At 45.0% G+C, this 22,753-nt stretch overlaps 1 protein-coding gene across 1 annotated transcript in view; it reads right to left on the reverse strand.

The window, feature by feature from the left end:
* The window catches only part of SYT9 (synaptotagmin 9), a 188,593-nt gene that overhangs the window by 123,807 nt on the left and 42,033 nt on the right, over window positions 1–22,753 (reverse strand). The window contains exon 2 of the mRNA XM_088449003.1: window positions 6,467–6,809. Coding sequence (XP_088305129.1) covers window positions 6,467–6,809 — 343 coding nt within the window. The remainder of the gene's footprint in view (window positions 1–6,466; window positions 6,810–22,753) is intronic.

Below are 22,753 nucleotides of genomic sequence, written 5' to 3' on the forward strand. Positions count from 1 at the left end.
ACACTGCTTAGCAAATAGACCCCTAAGTGCCTTAAAAATGTGATGTTGATTGCATTTGGCAGAGATGCTAATTTTCGCCGATACAAGCTTTCAGTTCCGATCTTGCTTTGCCATTCCGCACTGTGAATTTTCATAATCTTTATAGTCTATATATAGACTATAAAGAGTTGGGTCAAATATGGCCAGTTCATTCTGCTCTAAGTGCTGGGTGGAATACACTTAGGACCTCATTCAGAGTCGGTCGTATGCGTCCGCTCGGTCGTACGCCTAACGACTGAGAAACTGATGCAATCGCATGACCGGTCGGTCGCAACCAAAGTGACGCCCATACGTGAACAATGCACCTCCTCTAGCTAGCGAGTGATAGCAGCTAGCGATCGGGTCAATCGTTGTCAGTCATTGTCAGTCGCTGTATGTTAATTTTCTTCTTATGGTTGCGGCCGCTTGTGTTGTATTGTATAAATGTCATTTAGTTCATGCTGATGTTTTACTGGTAGTGCGTTTGTAAATAAAAAAGATTTTAAACCCGGATTTTGGAATAATAATGTTGTGTTGTTGTTAAATACATGTTAAAATTAACAAAAAAACGCATAGAATGAGCCATCCCCATGAAATTTATGTATTCTTATTATTCGCTAATGCTAACGCAGCTGAATCAATTACATGCCAATTAGCAGTGTTATTAGCTTCAACAAACGATTATTAGCTGCTTGCATTGTGTGGCTCAAAATAGAACCATCAATCCTAACATCAATAACATTCGATAGTATCGATTGTACTCTGGGGCTTGCGAGAGCAAGTACCCAACCTCAAGCTGTACGATCAGCCAGGCCTCGAACCTGCTCGCAGAGTGACGTTTTACTACTTCCGGCCTTCTATATCGGTCGTAGCAGATAATTTATGTACGCCCCTAAAACGCCCTCAAAACGGTGAGGAATGTCTGCGTTTTCAGACCACCACCCCCGTCACCACCCACAAACGGGCTTTCATGTCAATCAACTCCCGGAAGCCACTTCCTGCTCATAAGCCGTACGATCAACAGCATTTTGTATCGCAAAGCCTCATACGCACATGCGCACAACTAACCGTGCGCATGCGTGGTTTGGAAACATCGGATGCGTACGACCGAGCGGCCGCTTACGACCGACTCTGAATGAGGTCCTTAGAGCCAAATTGCCCTCGCAAAAAATGAAAATGCCAATTGAAGAGAATATTTTTCTGAACAGTTTTGGAAATTTCAATCATGTCTAATGGAAAATTATCTTAAAACTGCACCTAATTTCATTATTTTTCAATAAAGCAAACCTCTTCCTACTATTTAGAATAAATAAGTAGTCCAAGACCACTTAACTTCTCACTGTACACCCCCTGGCTTGGTCATTTCTCCAGGGATCAAGGACCTTATTCAGAGTCGGTCGCGAGCGCTGATGCGCTTGTAACCGACTCGATGGAGAATCTCTGTCGCTCCGGAGTTCGCTGCCAAAGGGGCGGCTGTCGACGTTGATCGACAGCTGCACCCGATTGGTAGGCGGGCCTGGGGGGTGGTTTTGTGGGCGGCCACACTGACATCATCAGTGATGTCAGTGGGGAGCTTCCTGTTCCATCAGAGCAGAAAGCTCCCTGGGGCTTACGAGTGCCCAGATCCAACCTTAAGGTCTGGTCGTAAGCCCCGATGGTCGCGATGTTGATCACCATCGTGACCATCAACCGGGTTGGTCGTTAAGCTGTGGGTGGCAAGCCACAGCTTAACGATCGACAAGGAGGCGGCCGTTCAGGATGCAAGCGGCCGCCCTGATTCAGTGCGAGCGCTTCCATCTAACGACCGCCTCTGAATGAGGGCCCAGCTCCCTAAGATCTTTGACTGAACACAAGCTGTGAAGGTGTTCTGAGAAGACGGACTGGGTGGGCTGCCATAATGAAAAAGCGCCTACTTGTGAGCAAAGCAAATTTGAATTTGGAACGGTTTCATTTCCGCACTAACCACTTGTATATTTGGCAGTATATTCTGTGGTGCCAGAAAAACATGTGATGTTGGAGATGAAATCAGCTATTCATCACAGTCCAATTTTTTTCTTACCTTGAAGATGTTACATAACACAATTTAGAGAACCCGGGGGAATGATTCCTGGTGAATTCAACAGCTGCAGTATCATGAATTTTGTTTCGGTTCAAAATGCAAAACGTGCAGGTGACAGATGCTCAGTGATGTAGCATAAAGCTATGTTTAACACTAAAATAAAGTACTATAAACCCTTCTGATCAATGTATTTAACCGACTGAAAGACTAGTGAGAATGAGGTTTGCTCTCTGCTAATTGTCAGCCCTACTCTATTGCTTAACAGCTCTATGCAAAGTACTAATTCATTTATCACACATATCCTGCACGTCTCAGCTCCTCTCGGTAAAGCGATTTTGCTAGTGTATTGCTTCAACTAATTGTCTATCTTATTCCCTGCTTATGGAAGAAATTCTCATTGAAATTCTGTCAGGGGTTATAGTCAGGTATTTTGTCATCGTTCCTTTCATAACACCAGTGATAAGTGTTGCTTTATATGCTCTTAAACCTACTGTCATTTTTCACACACAGGACTAAGCTATTTGAACGTGTTATATACTGAACTCTCATCATTATTTGTAGACATGGAGGAGCAAAGTCGTGTGCATAATCATACTGACTCAGGTAATGCAATGTAGGTCTCTGTTAAAGGTTACGTGCAGTAAATCTCAATATACAGTATATTGCCCTTTTTAAATCTATACTAACCACTGAAGTGTATACCCAAACTCAAAAAGTGCTCTTAATCATGGTCTAAAAACAAATAAAATGTAAATGTAATGTTCCTGCTGTATTCAACATTCGAAATTTGTTACATTTAAAAAAAAAAGTCTTCCCCATTTGGCCACAAAATTTTGCACAATTAACTTACGGAGAATCGGAATGTAATGTCGACGGCTGTTTAGCCGCTGGATCAAATATAGACAGCGGCAGTCCGACGGATCGAAATCCCGACTGCAGCAGGTGAGTACCCTAACCCTCCCTTAGTGGTGCCTAACCCTAACCTCTACCCCTAGTGCCTAACCCTAAACTCCCCCCGTTAGTGCCTAAACCTAACCCCACCTCCCCGCACCCTAAACCCCCCCTTTCCCTACCCTAACCCTAACACTCCCGGGGGGTGGGGGGGCTAACCCTAAATCCGCCCAGGGGTCCCTAATCCTAATTCTCCCCCCAGGCAGCTAAACGTTAAAACACCCGGCTTACCTTCATTCGGCATGCTGGGTGTTGGAATTTTGGAGTGGGGCTAATGATAGGCGTCAAAATCCTGATGCCTATCTTTAGTCCCATGTCGGGATGTCAGTGTCGGGATATCGTCGGGCGGGATAGCGCCCACCGGTATCCTGACTGTATCCCACTTACGGAACCTCAACAGAACTGGCCATCACTGAGCCAGTGATACTTATAAACCATGATGTCTGCAAAATGCTACGTTACAGAAACTGTACATTGCCGAATGGCAGAGCACCGAATGACAAAGTGAAAGTGGAACACAAAGATTAACTTTGCTCCTGGGTGACCCGATTATGAAATTTCACCACAATTTTTTTCTGATGCCAATTTGCCAATCATTTGTGAATTTGTCTATGTTTATATCCAGCTATTTTTTCTTATATTATCCATTGTTCCTTCATGTACTTGGTGTTAACGGTATACAGTCACATGGTCGACCGTTTTCATGTCGACACTCATGTTGACACAACAATGTCGACACTAGAATGGCAACATGGGTTAACATGTCAATCGGCACCATGTCGACAATTTTCAGAAGTTCACAAAATGTTTTTATGCGAAATGTCGACATACTCTGAATTCTGACGTTCAGGGTAAGGTGCCACCAAGATGTTCAGGGGGCATGTTAGAGTTAGGCTGCGGGTTGGGGAGTTAAGCTTAGGCACTAGAGGGACGGTTAGGTTAGGAGTGGGGATTAGGCTTAGGAAGACAACGCTGGAGACTCCAACAAGTTAAGTGACCATTTGGGCACCAGAGACATTAGGTCAACTTTCTATCATGTCAACACGACCATGTTGACATGAGAACGGTAGACCTAACATACCACACCGATGTTGACAACATTAGATAATATGCATTGGATTTCATAGCAATAAGGTATTGGAATAAGGAGTGTTCACTGCTATGTTTTTAATAGATGTCAAATTAGAAACATACATGGATGCTTATTGGTAGGTACCATTTTCATATAAATGTCTCTGTATGGCTCCTTTATGAATGGGGAAAGGGTACTGATCTTGTTGTTTTGCACTACCGATTTATTGTGGGTAAGTGCATGGACTTGCACATTAAATGGCAGCATCTGTGGGTGTTCAAACATTGGCACCACCTGATTGGAGAATTGGAATGGATTGGGAGTCATTCATATTTAACTTCCATATAAACTCGTAAGTGCACCTACTTGTACACCAACATATTACAAACACAAAATGAGATAACAGGGTGGAGAAGCCATGTTCAGGGACATCCCTGTATTGTACAAGAACCCACATCCTTTTTATCCCTGCAAAAGAATTTGATTTCTCTGTAACCTCTAGTACGGCAGATGTTGGGCCTATATTTCAATGGGACACAATTTAGTTGCGCATTTTAGTCCCCCCCCACGGCTAACAGCTAAGATGCTCCGACTTACCTTGTTCGGGATAGCGTCCTTCTGTATTCCGGCATCAGGATTAAGATAGGTGTAGGTATTTCGACGCCTATCTTAAATCCCATGTTGGGCTTCTCCCGCCGGGATTTAGACCAGCGGCATCCCGGCCGCCGGTCTACTAACGACACCCCGTATATGAAACATAAATGAATTTCATGCATGTACACAAACTAAATTATTGAAAATATTGTATAAAATGACCTGCAGGCTGTGGGCCTGATTCAGAGCCGGACGCAATTAGCGCTCGCTCGTCCAGAAAATAGGGGTTGCTATTCAAATCAACCGTTCGCTCTTTGCGGTCTGTTCACGCCTCTAGGTCTGAACGAGCGAACCAAACTTGCGGTCGTTTTTTAAAAAAATACGCCCCCTGGCTGCTCGCATCCTACGTCATGTCCGCTATTTATTAGATTAATCGAGTACATCGACCAGGGTATGAACTGCTCGCTATTCTTGTGGTTGGTTTTTGCTACCACAATTTTGCGAGCAGTTCTGACTATAACATAACCCAGTGACGTGGTCAATGACGCTACTGTTTTAATTATGCACACCCATAAAACGCCCGTTTTGACCTTTAAGCACGCCTGCGTTTGGATCTCCACTCCCCGTTTTCAAGCACCTTCCCCCTTTACCACCCACATACGCCTCATTCTGTCACTCAAATTATCAGGCATTCGCTATTTTGCGAGCACATGAATTTCGACCGCGCTGACTGGTTTGCGCACGCGTATAACGATCCGTACGCATGTGCAGTTGGGCAAACATCGCTCGGAGCGAACGAGCGGCCGCTTACGAGCGGCTCTGAATCAGGCCCTGTGTGTATAATGTGTATATAAAACATAAATACATTCTGTGTTTAGATTTGAGTCCCATTCACAAGATATTTCATTGTGGTATGCAAATATTCCAAAATACGGAATATTCCGATATCCAAAACACCCCTGTTCCCAAGCATTTTGGATATGGGAGACTCAACCTGTAATGTTTTCTAATTTCTATACATTTATTTTACTTTCTACCTATTGCTCATGTGTGAACCCGGGAAAGTCAGTTCACCCCTTTGCATCAAAACTGGCCTCCGAAGCACTAAGGGCCTGATTCAGACCCGGTCGCAAGCGCTGAGCGCTTGCAACCGGGTCGATGGTGGCCCAGAGCGCATGCCGGCTCCGCACGACCCGGATAGCGATGGGCAATCCATCGCTTCGGGTCTCGTACCAAAGGGGGCATGCTGCTGTCGATGTTGAGTGACAGCACGCCCCCTTTGGTGGGCGGGCCAGGGGAGTGGCTGCCCAAACGGAGGCGTTCCCATGTGAACGCCTCCATTTGGGTGTGGCCCCACTGACATCACGAGTGATGTCTGTGGGAGAGATTTCGGCTCTGTTAGAGCCGAAATCTCTCTGGGGCTTGCGGCAACGAGACCCTACCACAAGGGTCTCGTAGCAAGCCCGATGGTCGCGGTGGTTACCCACAGCTATGCAAGCGGCCAGGAGGCCGTTCTAAAAAAAAAATAGCCCGGCCCTGATTCAGAACGAGCGCTCTGTCAGAGTGTCCGGCTCTGAATCAGGGCCTAAGTTCTGCCAGTATCACTGATGAGCTGAGCTGTACCGGCCGCATTTTATATTACAAATTGTGTTGCCACTTAATAATAAATAGGCCCATATGTTTTTTACAGTTCTTCTATATGTAACGAAACTGAAGTACTGTGCATGCAATATATTGGTAAATAATAAATAAAAAACAATATGGACACTGACCGAGCAGATGAGGTTGGTTCTGTGATTTGCCGGTGCATTCGGACATGGTGACCGCAATTTTCCTTAGTACTAGTCTTGGCTTCTAATGGGATGTCGGGGGAGGTATGGCTGATCTTCATGGATGACTCTGGGAATAGAGGCGGCTGTCCCAGATAGTTATCACTGTAGTCATGCTCATTTGTGTCACTGTCCGTATAGTTCAGGTGCTCATGTTCTTTGCTCCCTTTCAGGCCACGTTCTCGCCACGGAATCCAGCACAGTTTCCATGAGACAAAAAGAGATACGCCAAAGAGGGCTAGTCCACAGGCGGTGACCAGCAGAGACAACAAGCTCACCGAGACATCTAGACAAAGAGGGATCAAAGTCGTGACACTGTAAATCAATATTATATGCACTTCCAAAATCAAGTCTCCGTCCCAACTCTAGAACATGGTAAATCACTGCGGTTCATAAATCAAAATAAAAAAATAAAAATATAAAATATTATTCAAAATGTCTGAATAAATCTTTTTACATATTTTTATTATTTTAGGTACTGATCACATAATACAAAAATATCAATGATCTTGGTTATATAGTAATGCAGCCCATACACCAACAATCACAATGAAAGATTACCCGATCCTATTACTTAACGATTTTCCGATACACGATTAATCAGTAAAATCCAACTAGTTGGAAATCCAAATTTGCAGATTCCGTCCAATTTTTGGCTGGAATCATCGATCGGTGATACCCAGACATTGACGATTTTCTTACAAAATCATTGACAAATGCAGAATTGCCCTGACTGACTGTTGCTGTATGGGCCCCTTAACTCTGATACACTGCAATAACATTACCATCACTCAAGAAACAGCAGGTGGGCCTGATTAGAGACGGTTCTAAACCATTGTCCTGTTTTGGTAAAACCAACCTCAAGTGTTTTAGTTCCGTTTTTGTTTCCTTTAACAATTGATGAAAATCATGTAACATGGACCAGTTTTTGTTCGTACAGTATTATCACTTTAATAACATTAATTTCCAGTCATTTCTAGTCAATTATGACCACCTCACAGCACCTGAAATCACAAGGAAGATAATCCAAAATATGTATATTCCGGATTATAGAGTTCCGAAGTTTTGAGAAGACCCGAGACAGGACTCTGAACCTGGTTCAGAGCCGCTCACAAGCGGCCGCTCGCTCGTACGCGGCCAATGGTAAGCAACCGCACATGTGCACGCTTCGTTCTGCGTATGCGCAAACTACTCTGTGCGATCGCAATCCGCTCGCTCGCCCAGCAAAGACAAGCCAGTGAAATGAGTGATAGGAGAGGGCGTTTGTGCGTGGTAACAGGGGCAGGACACTAATAATGGGGGAGTGGAGGTGCGAACGCAGGCGTGCCTGAGTGTTGCAACGCCATTTGTAAGGCGTGCATAATTAACAGGCAGCATCATAGTACACGTCACATGCCTGTTTTTTTACACTGAAGTCCTCGCATTGCTTGCGGTAGGGTAAGGCAACCCAAGCGCTGCGTTCGCTACCGTTGGTCCTCAATGTACCAATGTTTTAATAGTCTTCCTGGAGATGATGCGCGCTAGTGGGCGTCTCTACATACGCTAATGGGCGCCTGCATACACAAAGCGATATCTCGCACAGACAAAGTGGGCATGCATTTGCCTTTCTGAGAGAGCATGCCATGCCGTCACTTAGCCGAATTTGCATACGCTATGTGCGAGCGATCGCATCTAGCGAGCGGATCTGAATCAGGTCCTCTGTTCTACTCAAGAGTCGGAACCCCAAAGTAATCTGAGCTGGTACTCGGTTCGACGCGGAACCCTAAAGTTCGGGTGTGTTCGGTGTTTAGAAAAACCAAACGGCTCATCTCTAGTAAATACTACTGCATTTGATACGCTTCACTGTCAATGCATCTGCTCTGGTAACACCATACTCAGCCTTGGCACTTGATAAATTGGCTCCACTGTGTAAAAGCAATGCCAAACCCAAGATCCGTTATTTAGATCCGAGATGCAAACTTACGGGCAAACCGGAACCGGAACTCGTTTCGAGTCTGAACGACAAAGTTCGGGTGTATTCGGTTTTCAGAAAAACTGAACTGCTTATCTCTAAAGTATAGATACAGGTGTGTAATCCTGTTTGCCCGCACACCAGTGATCGAAGTGGGGCGGTATACGGCGGTATAACATACCGCCACTTCCCGGTCCCACTTAATTTTAGATGCAGAAGAGAACGTACCAGCGCTGGGATCCAGTATGGGACCCCAGCGCTGGAACAGCGGCGGCAATGTGTAGAGATGTGTCCCGCAGGGGACACATCTTGATCGGTGGCATTGGAGGCGGCATGTAGTCGGGACAAAGTATCCGGTCCTGGCTGCACCGTAAGCACCAATCACGAGGCTCGCGGCCGCAAGCCAATCACGGGGCTCGCGGCCACCAGCCAATCGTGGGGCTCACGGCTGCCAGCCAATGAGAAGCTGCTGAGTGGCAGCTTCTCATTGGTTCGCAGCTGCACCAGATAAATTTACTGCAGTGCACTACTGCAGCAGCAACAAAGACCCGAGGCTCCTGGCGGCTTCATTCCAGCAGCGCAGGTCAGAGGGAATTAGAGAGAGGGGAGGGTGTGAGAGAGGAAATAGAGAGAGGGGCAGACAGAGTGAGGCAGGCAATTAGTATTGTAGGGGGTGAAGAAGAGAGGGAATCAGTAAGTGAGAAGGGCAGGGTGTGAGAGAGGGGAGCAGGCAGGGAGAAGTGTGGGGTGGTGAGAAGTACAATGGGGTGATATGGAAGCAGAGGCCCAAAAGGGGGAAGATTCAATCTCCATACTCCATGTCTCCATACCCCCATACTCCATGTCTCCATACCCCCATACTCCATGTCTCCATACCCCCATACTCCATGTCTCCATACCCCCATACTTCATATCTCCATACCCCCATACTCCATGTCTCCATACCCCCACCTCTAAATTTCCACTTCGAGCACTGCCGCACACCATATGTGCTGCCTCATAAGTTCCTGGTTGATACATCCATCATATATGTGCATTGTGTATACCTGGCTGCAATACATACTGTACCTGCTGCATTAACTAGGAGTCATCCTGCAAGCCTGTTCTACCTGGATAATAAACCAAAGACCTGGTTAAGTTATCTATCGCGTGGCCTGACCTCATCACAACCCGCTGCCACCTAGACCAACTATAGGGTCTACAATTTATTTTTGCTGCCTGAAATCTGATTGAATTTCAAGAATTGTTCTTTCAGCGCTCAACATAGATTCATTCCAATCCACGCACCGAACTGACCATTGCATGTATCATTATTATATGTAGACCTCACAAATAAATATATATCTGAAGGGTCCATTGCATTGTCATAGTTGGCGAAGACTATTTACGGTGCTGGAGAGACCAACAGAATATTCGTCATATGATCTAGTAGCCGTGCATAAAAATACTGAGTTCTATTCAAGAAGAAAAAAAATGGAATATTGTGAAGTCTCTAATGTGGGATTCAACCTCCACAAAATCTAATTAATAATGTATCTGCACACACGCATCGCTGATCTGTTGAATCAGCTTAACATGTTTCACTTACAGTTAATTCCCTGCACTTTCAAGCAGCCATTATCTTGAATGTACTTCAGCAACACAGACAAAGACGCCTATATGGTATTTTGTCATTATCAGTCTTCTACCTACTCACTTAGATAAAAAATTATTGTAGGAAATTGCTTTTAATTGGATTTATTGCCGCCTTTGACTAGTATTCTATATTAACCATTTTATGCCATTTTTCTCATTATATCTATGAATTGAATGCTATTTAAGTGATTTTCAAAAGGGGCATATTGATCAAACGCTATATAAAACCGTAGAAAATAAGCATTCCTCATCGCCGCATATGGCGGCGGTGACTTGGAATGCTTTTATTCGGGCAATAGTTTAAGAAACAAATACTGGGGCACGGGCCCCAATGAGAATGCTAAAGAGAAAAGTTATTGGACGTGCAATCACTTTACTTCTTCGTTTGGACTCAGCTGCGCATTCACCGCTTTCCGGCTGCATATGTGCCGTGCAAAGTAGTTGCGATGGACATCGGGTTCAGCTCCAGCTCATGGGGAGAGATCACAGGAATCCTTCTCCGGCCAGGCTAATCCATAGACCTAAGCTGAATAACGCAAACACGTTCCAAATACTTTTGTTTTTCAGACCTTGTCACTAGGGCTGGAGCAGTGCTGTATGCTGCCCTGTGCCACCCCTAACCCCCAGGAATCAGTATGTTTGACCGCCGGACGTGACCCCGGCGGTTCAAATCCCGACGCCGGCAGCCTGATGGAGGAGATTCCGACAGCGGAGGTAAGTTTACTATTCCTAACACTTTTCCCCATAACCCACCTTTAGGGGTGCCTAACCCTAACCTCCCCCCTTAGTACCTAACCCTAACCTCCCTCCGTTAGTGCCTAAACCTAACCCCCCTCCCCGCACCCTAAACCTAACCCTTCCGGGGGGGTGCCTAATCCTAATCTCCCCCCTTAGTGCCTAAACCTAACCCCTCTTCTCCTAGCCTAATGCTATTCCTCCCCGGGGGGGTGCCTAAACCTAACCTCCCCCCGTTAGTGCCTAAACCTAACCCCCCTCCCCGCACCCTAAACCTAACCCTCCTGGTGGGGTTCCTAACCCTAATCTCCACCCTTAGTGCCTAAACCTAACCCCACCCTTCCCCTACCCTAAACCTAACCCTCCCTAGGGGGGGAACCCTAAGACTCCCCGGGTGGTCCTTAAACCTATCCCCCCCCATCCCTGGCTACGTGAATACTTACCCCTGACGTTGGACGATCGTCCAACATCCTGTCGGAGTTCTGGCGTCGAGATTAACATAGGCGTTGGTATTTCGACGCCAATGTTAGATCCCTTGCCGTGATTACACTGTCAGTGTTGAGACTGGCAGCCATGCGTCCACCAGTCTCATAACTACATACCACCCCCCAAACCAGTGTCATGATAATGTCACGCCTAAAGAGTAAGGCCACCGGCACTGGGAAGAAGAGCACTGCTTGGGGCATTCTTAGGAAATCCGGACAGCTCTACAGGCTGCAGGGTGTGTGCCCGGGGATCCAAGGGACGCTCAGTGCGGCTTTGCAGTAGTGCCACTGGCTGTAGGGTGTGTGCCCAGGACATCCGAGGGACCCTCCGAGTGGCTTTTCAGTAGTGCCACTGACTGCAGGGTGCCTTTAGTTTCTTAAAAAGTAGAGATGTGCGGGTTTGGTTCCCAGAGAACAGACGGCAAACCAAATTTAGGGGTCCCGAGTCGGATCGAGTCCGAGTTCGGAATCACTTTGGGGTGCCGAGCGAAACCGAATCCCAGTTTGGATCTTCCTGTGGTTCGGAATTCGGATTTTAAAACCGAACTCGGGTTTTGGATTGCATGTAAACAGGTCATAATTACATAATTTTAGCTTTTTTTTTTTTTTTAAATACAGATCCAAAACACAAAGATGAATCCAGATCCAAAACCAAAACACGGGGTTCGGCGCACATCTCTAATAAAAAGTAATATAATGAGGAACACCATTGTAATGCATTAATGTCTGAATGTACTCTGAGATTAAAGCATCGGTCAAATAAGCAATTGTGGATAAAAAAAGAAAGCGTAGTATCATTTTGAATAATAAAATATCATCTAAATTTTAGACTTAGCAAATTATTCACCCTTTGCAGATAAAACCTGTGTACACTGTCTGGCATTCTACAGTAGAAATCAAATATTTTTCAGAAAGTTCTTCCCAACAGTATTGCAAACTTTCCCACAAATGTGTGGCACTTGTTGGTTGCTTTTTTTATTTATTATGACACTATAATAAAATTGAGTTAAGCGGTCACTAATTTATTTATGTTTTTATTGTTGCAGGCTACAGTAGACAATGTCATATTTTAAAGTACAGTAGGTAGTGTCATGTTTTAAGTTACTGCATTGTAGTCTATTTGTTGTGCAAGTGTACTATTTTTATGGTCTTCATTTTATATTATGTTATGTTATGTTATGAATTTATTCACAGCAAAGCTTATCCTACAAACTTCACTACATGTAGAAGCTTGGACAAGGTAGCATATTCAGCAACCAGTTATGTGATCAGACACAGCACAACAGAAGAAAATATGCAAATTTCCAGTGAGTAATTTAACACTGTATTTCAAAGGGTTTAAAAGCAATGGCTAAACAGAGTAATGGCAATTATCAGCTGGCAACTTTAAGGCTGAAATTTTGCTATCCAGAGATGAGTTGTGGGAGATTATTACTACAGACGGACCAGAGATTAATAATCAATAATGGGATAAGAATGGATGAACCATAAGCTTATTAGTTGCATATGAACAGCTAATTCACATAAGAATTGAGACAATCTAAAATAGCATGTTGCTTTCGTTATAGAAACTGCACAATAGTTTCAATTCAAACAGCGATCTATTTCTGCTGCAGAAACTATATGAGTCTTGGCCAAGGAAGAACGTGAATGAGCATATAAATAAAATACTGGAGACAGTAATGCATCTCCGATCAATGGGTGAGAACACAGAGAACATGATAACTATACCTCTGCGCACTATACCTGACACAATCGGTGCACAGATTAATGCCCTGTTAACGTGGTATGAAGCACATTTAACACCAGACTTTGTGAAAACCAGGCTTATTGAAAGGAACTATACATGGAAATATGGAAATTGATATTGGAAGGTCACTTTACATATTTTCAATATTAAGATAAAAATGGACACAGTGCACCCCACCCAATGAAAAATCATGCACTGGGATGGGTTTAAATAGCATTTAGTTGTACCCCAAAATGCTAGAAATACTTTAATTTGCTGAAAAACACTTTCTTGCTATCATTTTATAACCATTAATAAAAATTGCAAAGTTCACCTTTTAAGAACCTTCAGTACTTTCTTTATGGCTGGTAGCATCTTTCCGTGTGGTCCTGGTATCTCAGTTGCCACGTTTTGGGGGTCCAGGATGGTTTCCCCACTTTTTAATGCATTTCTCTCAGGTTGCTTTTTGTAGAGAAGTCAAGCAACCTTGCAGTGAGTACTGCAAATTGGCACTTCTAATTAAATCTTTGTCACTACCCTGCAGTGGTGATTCTCAGTGGGGGAACTGAGACCCGGAGTACTAGGGTGAATAGGAAGCAGTAAGTGGGGCAGTTGGATGGCGTGGAGTCTAGCCCACTGGTGGTCTTCACCAGTGACCCCTCCAATTGGGACGTGGGTTTCACTGCAACCAGTGAGCAGGTCACAGCCCTCTGGTCAGGTACCTGGTGATTAGCAAGGCTACTAAGTGACAGGAACGAGGTAATGAGACTGGCACTGGAGGATTATCTCCGGAGATAACGAGGGAGAATTTTACTGGAGAATAATACTGAAGAATATCTCTGTTCTGCTGAGGAAGGGAACTGTGGACTAACGCTGGTCAGAATATGCAGGCTTTCACAGCAGTATGTCTCTGGGAATGAGTACACAGTATTGCACTGGAGAATCAATATGCAGGTATGTACTGAAAAAATAGTAACACTGAAGATCCAGATGCTTAATGGTGCTGATATATAACACTGGAGATCCAGACACTTAATGGTGCTGATATATAACACTGGAGATCCAGATGCAGAATAGCACTGGTATATAATGCTGGGGATCCAGATGCAGGGTAGTACTGGTATATAACCCTGGGGATCCAAACACAGGGTAGTTCTGGTATATAACCCTGGGGATCCAGACACAGGGTAGTACTGGTATATAATGATGCGGATCCAGACGCAGGATAGTACTGGTAAATCACACTGGAGAATAACACTAGAAAGAGTTGCTGGAAGTGAACATAGTATGGAGCCTAGAACGACACCACAGCAAACAGTCACTGGAGTAGTGAAGTTGTTCAGGCAACTTCCTGCTCCTGGAGTCCAGCTCTTATACCCTTAGGCAGTGGCGTAACTAGGGCAGGACGAGCGGGGCACGTGCCCTGGGCGCCGTGGTACCAGAGGCGTGGGCCCCCCCCGCCGGCCACGGCCCACCCTAGTTAGCCAGTGTAGCGCCGACTGCAGTGTGTGCGGTCAGCGCTACACATTTACACAGGACCGGTGCTGGGCTTCCCAGTGCCAGTCCTGTGCTGCACAGCTGAGCCCCTTCCCTCCCCCTGAGCACTTGCCTAATGGCGCCAGGAGAAGGGTTGGAGGTGGGCGAGCTCAGGCTGTGCTGACACACACATTGCTGGCGGCGATGTGTGTTTTAACCAGCAGCCAATGAGAGTCAGACAACTCTCATTGGCTGCTGCTACTGCACACACATCACCGCCGAGCAGCAGACAGACTCTCATTGGCTGCTGCTGCTGCACGCACATCACCGCTAGCGCTGGCGGCGATGTCTGTGTTAAACAGCAGCCAATGAGAGTCAGACAGACTCTCTTGACTGCTGCAGCCGCAGCGCCCACTGCAAGAGCTGGCTCCCTTCTGGCTCCTGCAGTGAGTAATGGGAGAGACGTCATGATGTCATGACATCTCTTCCATAATGCAGAGCCCGCCAGCCCAGGAGGACTGACGTGCGGATGGCAGCGTGGACTCAGGTAATAATTTTTCTTTTATTTATTGTTTCATTTCAGTGTGTACTTATCGGGGGGGGCTAAGGAGGGGACTACTACTGGGGGCACTGCTTTGGGGGGGGGGCGGGTTCCACTACTGGGGACTACTACTGGAGGGGGATACTACTGGGGGCACTGCTTCGGGGGGGGACCACTAATGGGGTCTACTATGGAGGGGGACTATTACTAAGGAGGGGACTACTACTGAGGGCACTGCTTCGTGGGAGGGATGGGGCTGCTACTGGGGGGATACTACTGTGGGCACTGCATTGGGGGGACCACTACTGGGGTCTACTACAGGGGGCACTGCATTAAGGGGGACTCCTACTGGGGCCACTATAAAGGGCACTGTATAGGGGGGACTACTACTGAGGGCACTGCATTGGGGGGGGCACTACTGTGGACTACTACTGGGGGGGACCACTACTCAAGGGGGGTTACTATTGGGGGCACTGCTTCGAGGGGTACTCCTACTGGGCCACTATTTAAGGGGCTTACTACTGGGGGCACTGCACAGGGGAGACCACTACAGGGGGAACTGAAAAGGGAGAACCACTACATGGGGCACTGCATATTGGGGATAACTACTGGGGGCCTGCATAAGGGGGACAACTACTGGAGGCACTGTATAAGGGGCACTACTGGGGGGCTGCATATGGGGGATCACTAATGGGGCACTATAAGGGGAACTAATGGCGGGCTGCATAAGGGGGACTACTACAGGTGGAACTGTGTAAGGGGCACTGCATATGGGGGACACTACTGGGGGCCTGTATAAGGTGAACAAATCAGGTACTGTATAAGGGGCACTACTGGGGGCCTGCATAAGAGGGACCACTACTGGGGGCATTGTATACTGGGGGTACTATATAAGGGGGACCACTACTACTAGGGGCACTGCATAGGGGGGACTGTATAAGGGGCACTTATTAAGGTGCAAATGGAAAGAAATGTTCCCAGTGACAAGAAAGGGGTGTGTGTTATGTTGACACACCCTTTTTTCAGTGGCCATGCCCCTTGTGACCACTCCCATTTTTTTTTACTTGGGCACCTGTGGAGCGTGCACATAGTGGGGGGGTGGGGAGCTCCATTTTAAAATTTGCCCTGGGTCCAAATACCCTAGTTACGCCACTGCCCTTAGGTAGCTGGTCATTGGAAGAAAGAATCAACTGAGTGACCTCAGGGCTAACATTGGAGGAAGGTCTGGTCAGGTGATACAGACAACATGGCTGCGCCCATGACAACAGCCGCGGAAAAGCCCGCAATGGAGCATCGCATAGAAGTCTTAGCAGACCCCGGGAATAATACTCAGCAAGCCACCCGCCACTGCACCTGGCATCTGACAGCACAGGAGATCAGGGGAAGCCGGCACTGCGGTGAGTAGCATTTATCGGGTGCACGCATTTACGCAATTGGTTAGTACTTTATTTCTCTCCAAGGTTTGATACATCTCCCCCTAATTTCTGAAGTTCAGCCATTTCAGTATAAAGAGAGGAGTCAAATGAATACAGACAGCTACACACTTTTATGTATAATAGAGGATTTTCATCCTGAGATCCTTATTCTTGTTACTCTAGTGGTAGTCATTAACCCCTAACCCTAATCTTAAAAATGTTGAAAAAACATGTGTTGACAAATTTTGTGTCAGCAATTTAGGTGTCGACCATTTTAACTTGTCAACATTTTAACCATGTCGACCTTGTTCTGCACTGTCGACCCTTCGTTAGATGACCTTTAGTCCCTGTTGCCCTGGTGTCGACCTATTGACTGTTGATCTAAACATTGTCGATCTTCCATCCGGATACCAATACAAATATTTTCTCTTCCTCTAAAATAGCTTTATCTCAATTTCCTCTAATATACCTCAACCTAACAATAGTAAAATATGATCTCATCATATTATTATTAACAGAAATATCTAGACTATATTTTATTAAACAATGAAGCAAAAATATAAAAAATAAAACTAGTACGAATCAAAAGAAAGGTAAAATTGGATGATAAAAGCTTGTGTCTCATACAGACAATGATAAAGGAGATTTTACTTTGAATGTCTACACAAATACAATTTAGGAATGGAAAAGGTCTTATGCAGAGTTCCCACTACTTCCAAAGAGTACAGATAAGATTATATCCAATTTGATAAGGAAAGGGTAACACAATTATGTAATTTAACCAGATTAAAGAAGAGAACATTGCAGAACTAGATGTTCTAAATCTATATAAGATATGAAAAGCGAATGAAATATTACGGACTTCAATCAATGCAAATGGAAGTTGCTACCCACAGAGAGTAAGTTTGTTAATTTTGTTCAGCATACAGCAACATGTGACAACTGTCTTTGAAAGGTCAAAGTGTAAGTCTCAACTACATGTAGTCATGTGGGCTCCATTATCATCAAAATCTGGATTATCAATTCTCTACTTCCTGTTGACAACATGTCTCATAAGGTTAAGTGGTGTGACTAGCTCCTAATGAATTGATAGGCTGAACATTGTTCCGGCCCACAAAATGGCTTCCTCCACTGTGAGTGTAGGCAATAGTTACACCCAAAATGGTTTCCTCCTCAATGTGTGAAGGCAATAATTACACACAAAATGGCTTCCTAAGCTGTGTGCATACTACACAATGGTTACACACAAAATGCCTTCCTCTGCTGTGTATATGTGTAGGCATAGGCAATATTTACACACAAAATGGCTTCCTCCACTGTGCGTGTAGCCAATATTAAATAACTATAATTATTATGTTCCACTTCTTTTTACAGGCTATGTTTGAAATCTTACAGTTAAAAGTGTGTTTGTTGGTACTTTATCTTTCTCCACGATTTGATATATATCCCCCTATATCTCTTTTTGGTCCAAATCCTAATTCTATTCCCCCCAAATTATTCCTCTTTTGGGTCTCGATATTGATATTAATGGACTAACTAATACCATTCATGCTGTTTGTGATCACTTGGCTTTTTTTGTGCCGTTTTAGCTGTATATAGTTAATGTGTTTTCTGATCATTTGTAAATAAGAGCTTGCCAAATTGTGTGAGAATGTCTACCAATGCAAGAAAAAAATAAGACTCAGTATATTCTGGGATTTTAAGTGTACCAAAAGCCGCTTGCAACATTAAACAGAAAACTTACATTAACAGAACTGCCACAGTAAATATTTAATTTACTCATACCATTCTTAAGGCAAAGAAACTTGGAAGAATGTCCCTCCTCTGCCTTGTACTTCCTGCTATAATGCCTTAAGCATAATTGAAATTATTAATTTAAATTAATCAACATATACAGTATGTACATGTAATTCTGGAGTGTCCTGTGAGCTGAAGATCTAGTGACACTCATGTCCAGTGCTGACTCCGGCTCCTACCTTATGGTAGTGATGGGTAGTTCACGAATGATCAGTTCAAATGAACTGATCTTCAAAATTAACTAGTTCACTCAGTTTACAGCTCTGGCAAAGATCAGTTCATCAGGAGCTAAAACAAGTGGGAGGAGTTAGACACAGTGACAGAGAGAGCACAGCAGCTCCAATAGGCATGAGTCAGTACTGCTAAATGACCACAGGTGGCACTGCTATGTGACTTTGTGAGGGCTATGTTCATCTGATTAAACTGATTGTCATTATGATTCATGAGTAATTCTCCTGGCATCTAGTTCACTAGTTCAATTATGTCAGTGACTCATGTAAGTCACATGATACATACCCCATCAGCTCTCTCATACATTCATCATGAGTGAGTGCTGCTAGACTACCACAGGTGGCATTGCTGTGCTCAGACATTGTGAGGATTCTGTAGAGCTCATGAGTCATTATTCTCCTGGCATACAGGTCAGTAGTTCATTTGGTCTAGTGCTAGTGAGTGGATCACGTAGCTCACAAGTCACATGATACATTCCCCATCAGCTCAAGACACAGTGCTGAGTGCTGCATGCTATATGCTGTAGTTTTGTTTATTCCACAAGACATAGGGGGAGATGTGATCAAATGGAAAAGTTGCCCATGGCAACCAATCAGCATCTGTCATTTTATAGAAAGTGCTAGATAAATGACAGAAGCTGGCATGTACAACCCCTACACTATCAGACCCATTATCTCCCTAAATACTGAAAAATAGAAAAATTGTATATGCAACTAGAATACTTATGATTTATAGCAGACTGTGTGCCAGCGAGGCAGCTGGGTATCATAATGCTGTAATGATGATGGGCCTATGTTTATGTGGAGGCCTGGAGCTGTAGTCCCATCCAACCCATTTTTAATCTAGCCCAGGTGTGCATTCAGTGACATTAATGGGTGCAATTAAAATAAGATGAGGAAAAGGTATGGGTTTTTTCCAATTACTGTTATTTTCTTCCCAATTACTGTTTTTTTCTTCCCAATTACTGTGTTTTAAAAGCAAGTAAAAGTGACACATCACAATATTCTTAATTTGGGTCTTTCTAAAAAATAATTAACATTGCAGAGCTAAACATGTCACTACTACTTTGCTGTATAAGTGATTGCTTTTTTAAATATTAAAAGATCAGACATATTAAACATATCTGATAATTTGAACAAGAATCGTCTAGTAGAAATGCTGTACTGTATGTGTAATAGACTAGGGGGCCTATTCATCATAACTTAAAATTCTCTGGAGGTAATTAGGTTTAGAACTCGCATGGAGTTCTACCTAATTACCGGAGGACTTCATCAATCCTCCTCTCCATCAGTATCTATTCCGAAAAGCTGTCATTTTTGCGATGACAGCTTTTCAGGAAATAGATAGTTATCCCTTTCTACACTAACTTACCGCAGCTGGAATCTGTGCTGTGCATGCGCTGTTACATTCGTAAAACCAGCGCATGTGCAGCACTACCTACAGCTGTGGTAATTTTGTATTTCCCTCCCAATCCCCACTCCCCCCTCCGAAAACCTCCCCCTCTCCTGCACTTACCTGCCCACTGCAGCGCCTCTGGCTCTGGTGGCTGCTCGGATACTGTGTTCTCCCAGCAGACCGCAGAACAGTTTAGATTTTTTTTCTAAACTTTTTTGTGTTCTGCTGGGAGAACACAGTATCCGAGCAGCCACAGGAGCCAGAGGACAGACCAGAGCGCCAGAGGAAGTTGCTGGGGGACCTCAACAGCTGGAAGCAGGTAAGTGTCACCTACTATATACGCCACCTCACAGTGGCGGATAGTGACTCCATCAAATTCCGAAATTACACCATTTTCGGAATATGATAAATACCATAATTTCCATATCCCCATACTAATGTATGAGGAGTGTGGAAATTAACCCTGGGAGACTTAACCAGGAGATATCAGTGATATCTCCTGTGTTAAGATACTTCATGAATACTAAAATAACGGTATTTAAGGAAAATGTCCCTAAAAACGTTCTTTTAGTGTTGATGAATAGGCCCCAATTTCTGTTTCCAATCACTTCTATCAGCAGTGTATCAGAGCCAGTGATGCAATGGCCTAAATGAATAGATCTTTTGAACTACTCTTTTGAGTGTACTAGATCATAATGACCTAGGGCTCTATTTATTAACATTATTTTGATAAAATAAAATTAAAAAGAGTGTTTTCACACCCGTTTCACATTATTATAGTATCACCTAAAGTTACTAAAGGGCAATTGGAGTAGTATTCGTAAAATTCTACTCCAAGCCCTAATTATCACTTATTTTTAGTAAGCAGATCACATTTCCCATCATTGTAATGGGAAATGTGATTTGGTCAAAGTTACTAAAAATAAATTGTGAAAAAATACCGGGGAAAGCCCTGTGATAATAACGCCACCTGGAGGTCTTCCCCAGTTACCGGACTCCTGCTCCGCTCTAACGGGCAGAGCAGAGCCCGGAGCCGGCCCCAGTGATCAGCTGTGTGGTCTAAATAGACCACACTCTGGGCCTGATTCAGAGCCGGACGCTATGAACGAGCGCCCGCTCTGAATCAGGACTTTTTTTTTTTTTTTGGAGCGTCCTCCTGGACGCTCGCATAGCTGTGAGTTACCACCCACAGCTTATGCGAGCGTCCATGATGATGGTCGCGATGGTCAAGACCATCGCGACCATCGGGCTTGCGACGAGACCCTGCGGTAGGGTCTCGGTGACCGCAAGCCCTGGAGTGATTTTTGCTCTATCAGAGCCAAAATCACTCCCACTGACATCACCATGGGAACGCCTCCGTCTGGCAGCCACGCCCCTGGCACGCCCACCAAAGGGGGCGTGCTGTCACTCAACATCGATAGCACGCCCCCTTTGGTGCAAGACCCGGAGCGACAGCTTGGCTGTCGCTATCTGGGTCTCGCGCATGCGCACGACGGAGCTCCCTCCGTCTTGCGCATGCGCACTAGGGCACCATCGACCCGCTTGTGAGCGCTCAGCGCTTGCGAACGGGTCTGAATCAGGCCCTCTGATCACTGCTAAAAAAAAAGAAAAAAAAATAGTAAAAAAAAATAACTTACCTGAGTCCAGGGACCGGAGATCGGGGCTATGGTGATGTCCTCCCTCCGGTCAGCTGGTCTCCCATCCTGCACTAGGGCCCGGACGTCACCTGACCAGGTCCCAGTGCAGGATGGGATGTCAGCTGACCGGAGCCACGGAGGACATCATTGGAGCACCGATCACTGCAGGTAAGTGTAATTAAGGGAGGGGGTTGCAGGGGGTCCGCGATTGCGTGTGGGGGTGGGGCTTAGCAACGGGGCAGGCTTAGCGACAGCCGGTCAGCGCATGCGAATTCAGTCGGTAATATCACACTACAATCTGCATTCCCAATGTGGATTGTAGTAAAGAGACCCCCTAATCACCGAAATGAACTAGATTTCCTATCACTACCTTATGGAGAGAGGGGGGCTGCCCGGCTGCAATTCATTTCGGGCAACGCGGCAGATGGGTCTAGTGCTTTTATTGCACATACACAAATACTCTAGTAGGGAAGGTGGGAGAAAATGCACAAGTGCACAAAATCCGGCTTCTACAGACTGCATCAGCCCCTAGAAGCCTGATAGTGCTGGTGATCTAAACGCAGAAGTTGCTTCCCATTGGAAGCGCTTTCTGCTAACACCAGTACGGACTACAAGTCCCAGGGGGTGAAAACTCCATCTGAGGGGAAACAGATCTCTTACAAAAAGAAACAACTGTGTCACTGTGGACGTAGCCTTATGATTATAGGAGATCGGCTTCCTGTGATAGGACTCCCAGCCTGTAAAGAGAAGCCTTCCTCACACACAGGCTGCCTCTTACTAAGCTCCAAGTAATATAAGGGAAGATGTACTTGAAAAGTGATAAAGTGGATGGTGATAAATTACCAACCAATCAGCTCCTAACTGCCTTTTTTCAATCACAGCTGTAAAGTGACAGGAGCCGATTGGCTGGTACTTTATCACTTTTCAAGGCATAATACATCTCCCCCATACTCTGTAACAATACGGCTTTCCCATAACAGCCTTTATCATTCACAGCTGACAAGGGATAACAGGAGCAAACTGAAAGATCTACATCTACAACACTTCAGGCTGGAGTCCAGTTAATTCTTCCTGCAACAGGAAGCAAATGTTGTATTATTGAACCAAATAATAATACAACTACAAAAAGAAAGATATTACCAAAAGATAAATGCAAGTAACACTATAGTAATCTGCAGATCATCTCTCTGACTCTCTGAGTAT

This window comes from Taudactylus pleione, unplaced genomic scaffold (genome assembly GCF_031769625.1).
Source record: "Taudactylus pleione unplaced genomic scaffold, aTauple2 ptg000475l, whole genome shotgun sequence".
Classification (NCBI taxonomy): domain Eukaryota; kingdom Metazoa; phylum Chordata; class Amphibia; order Anura; family Myobatrachidae; genus Taudactylus; species Taudactylus pleione.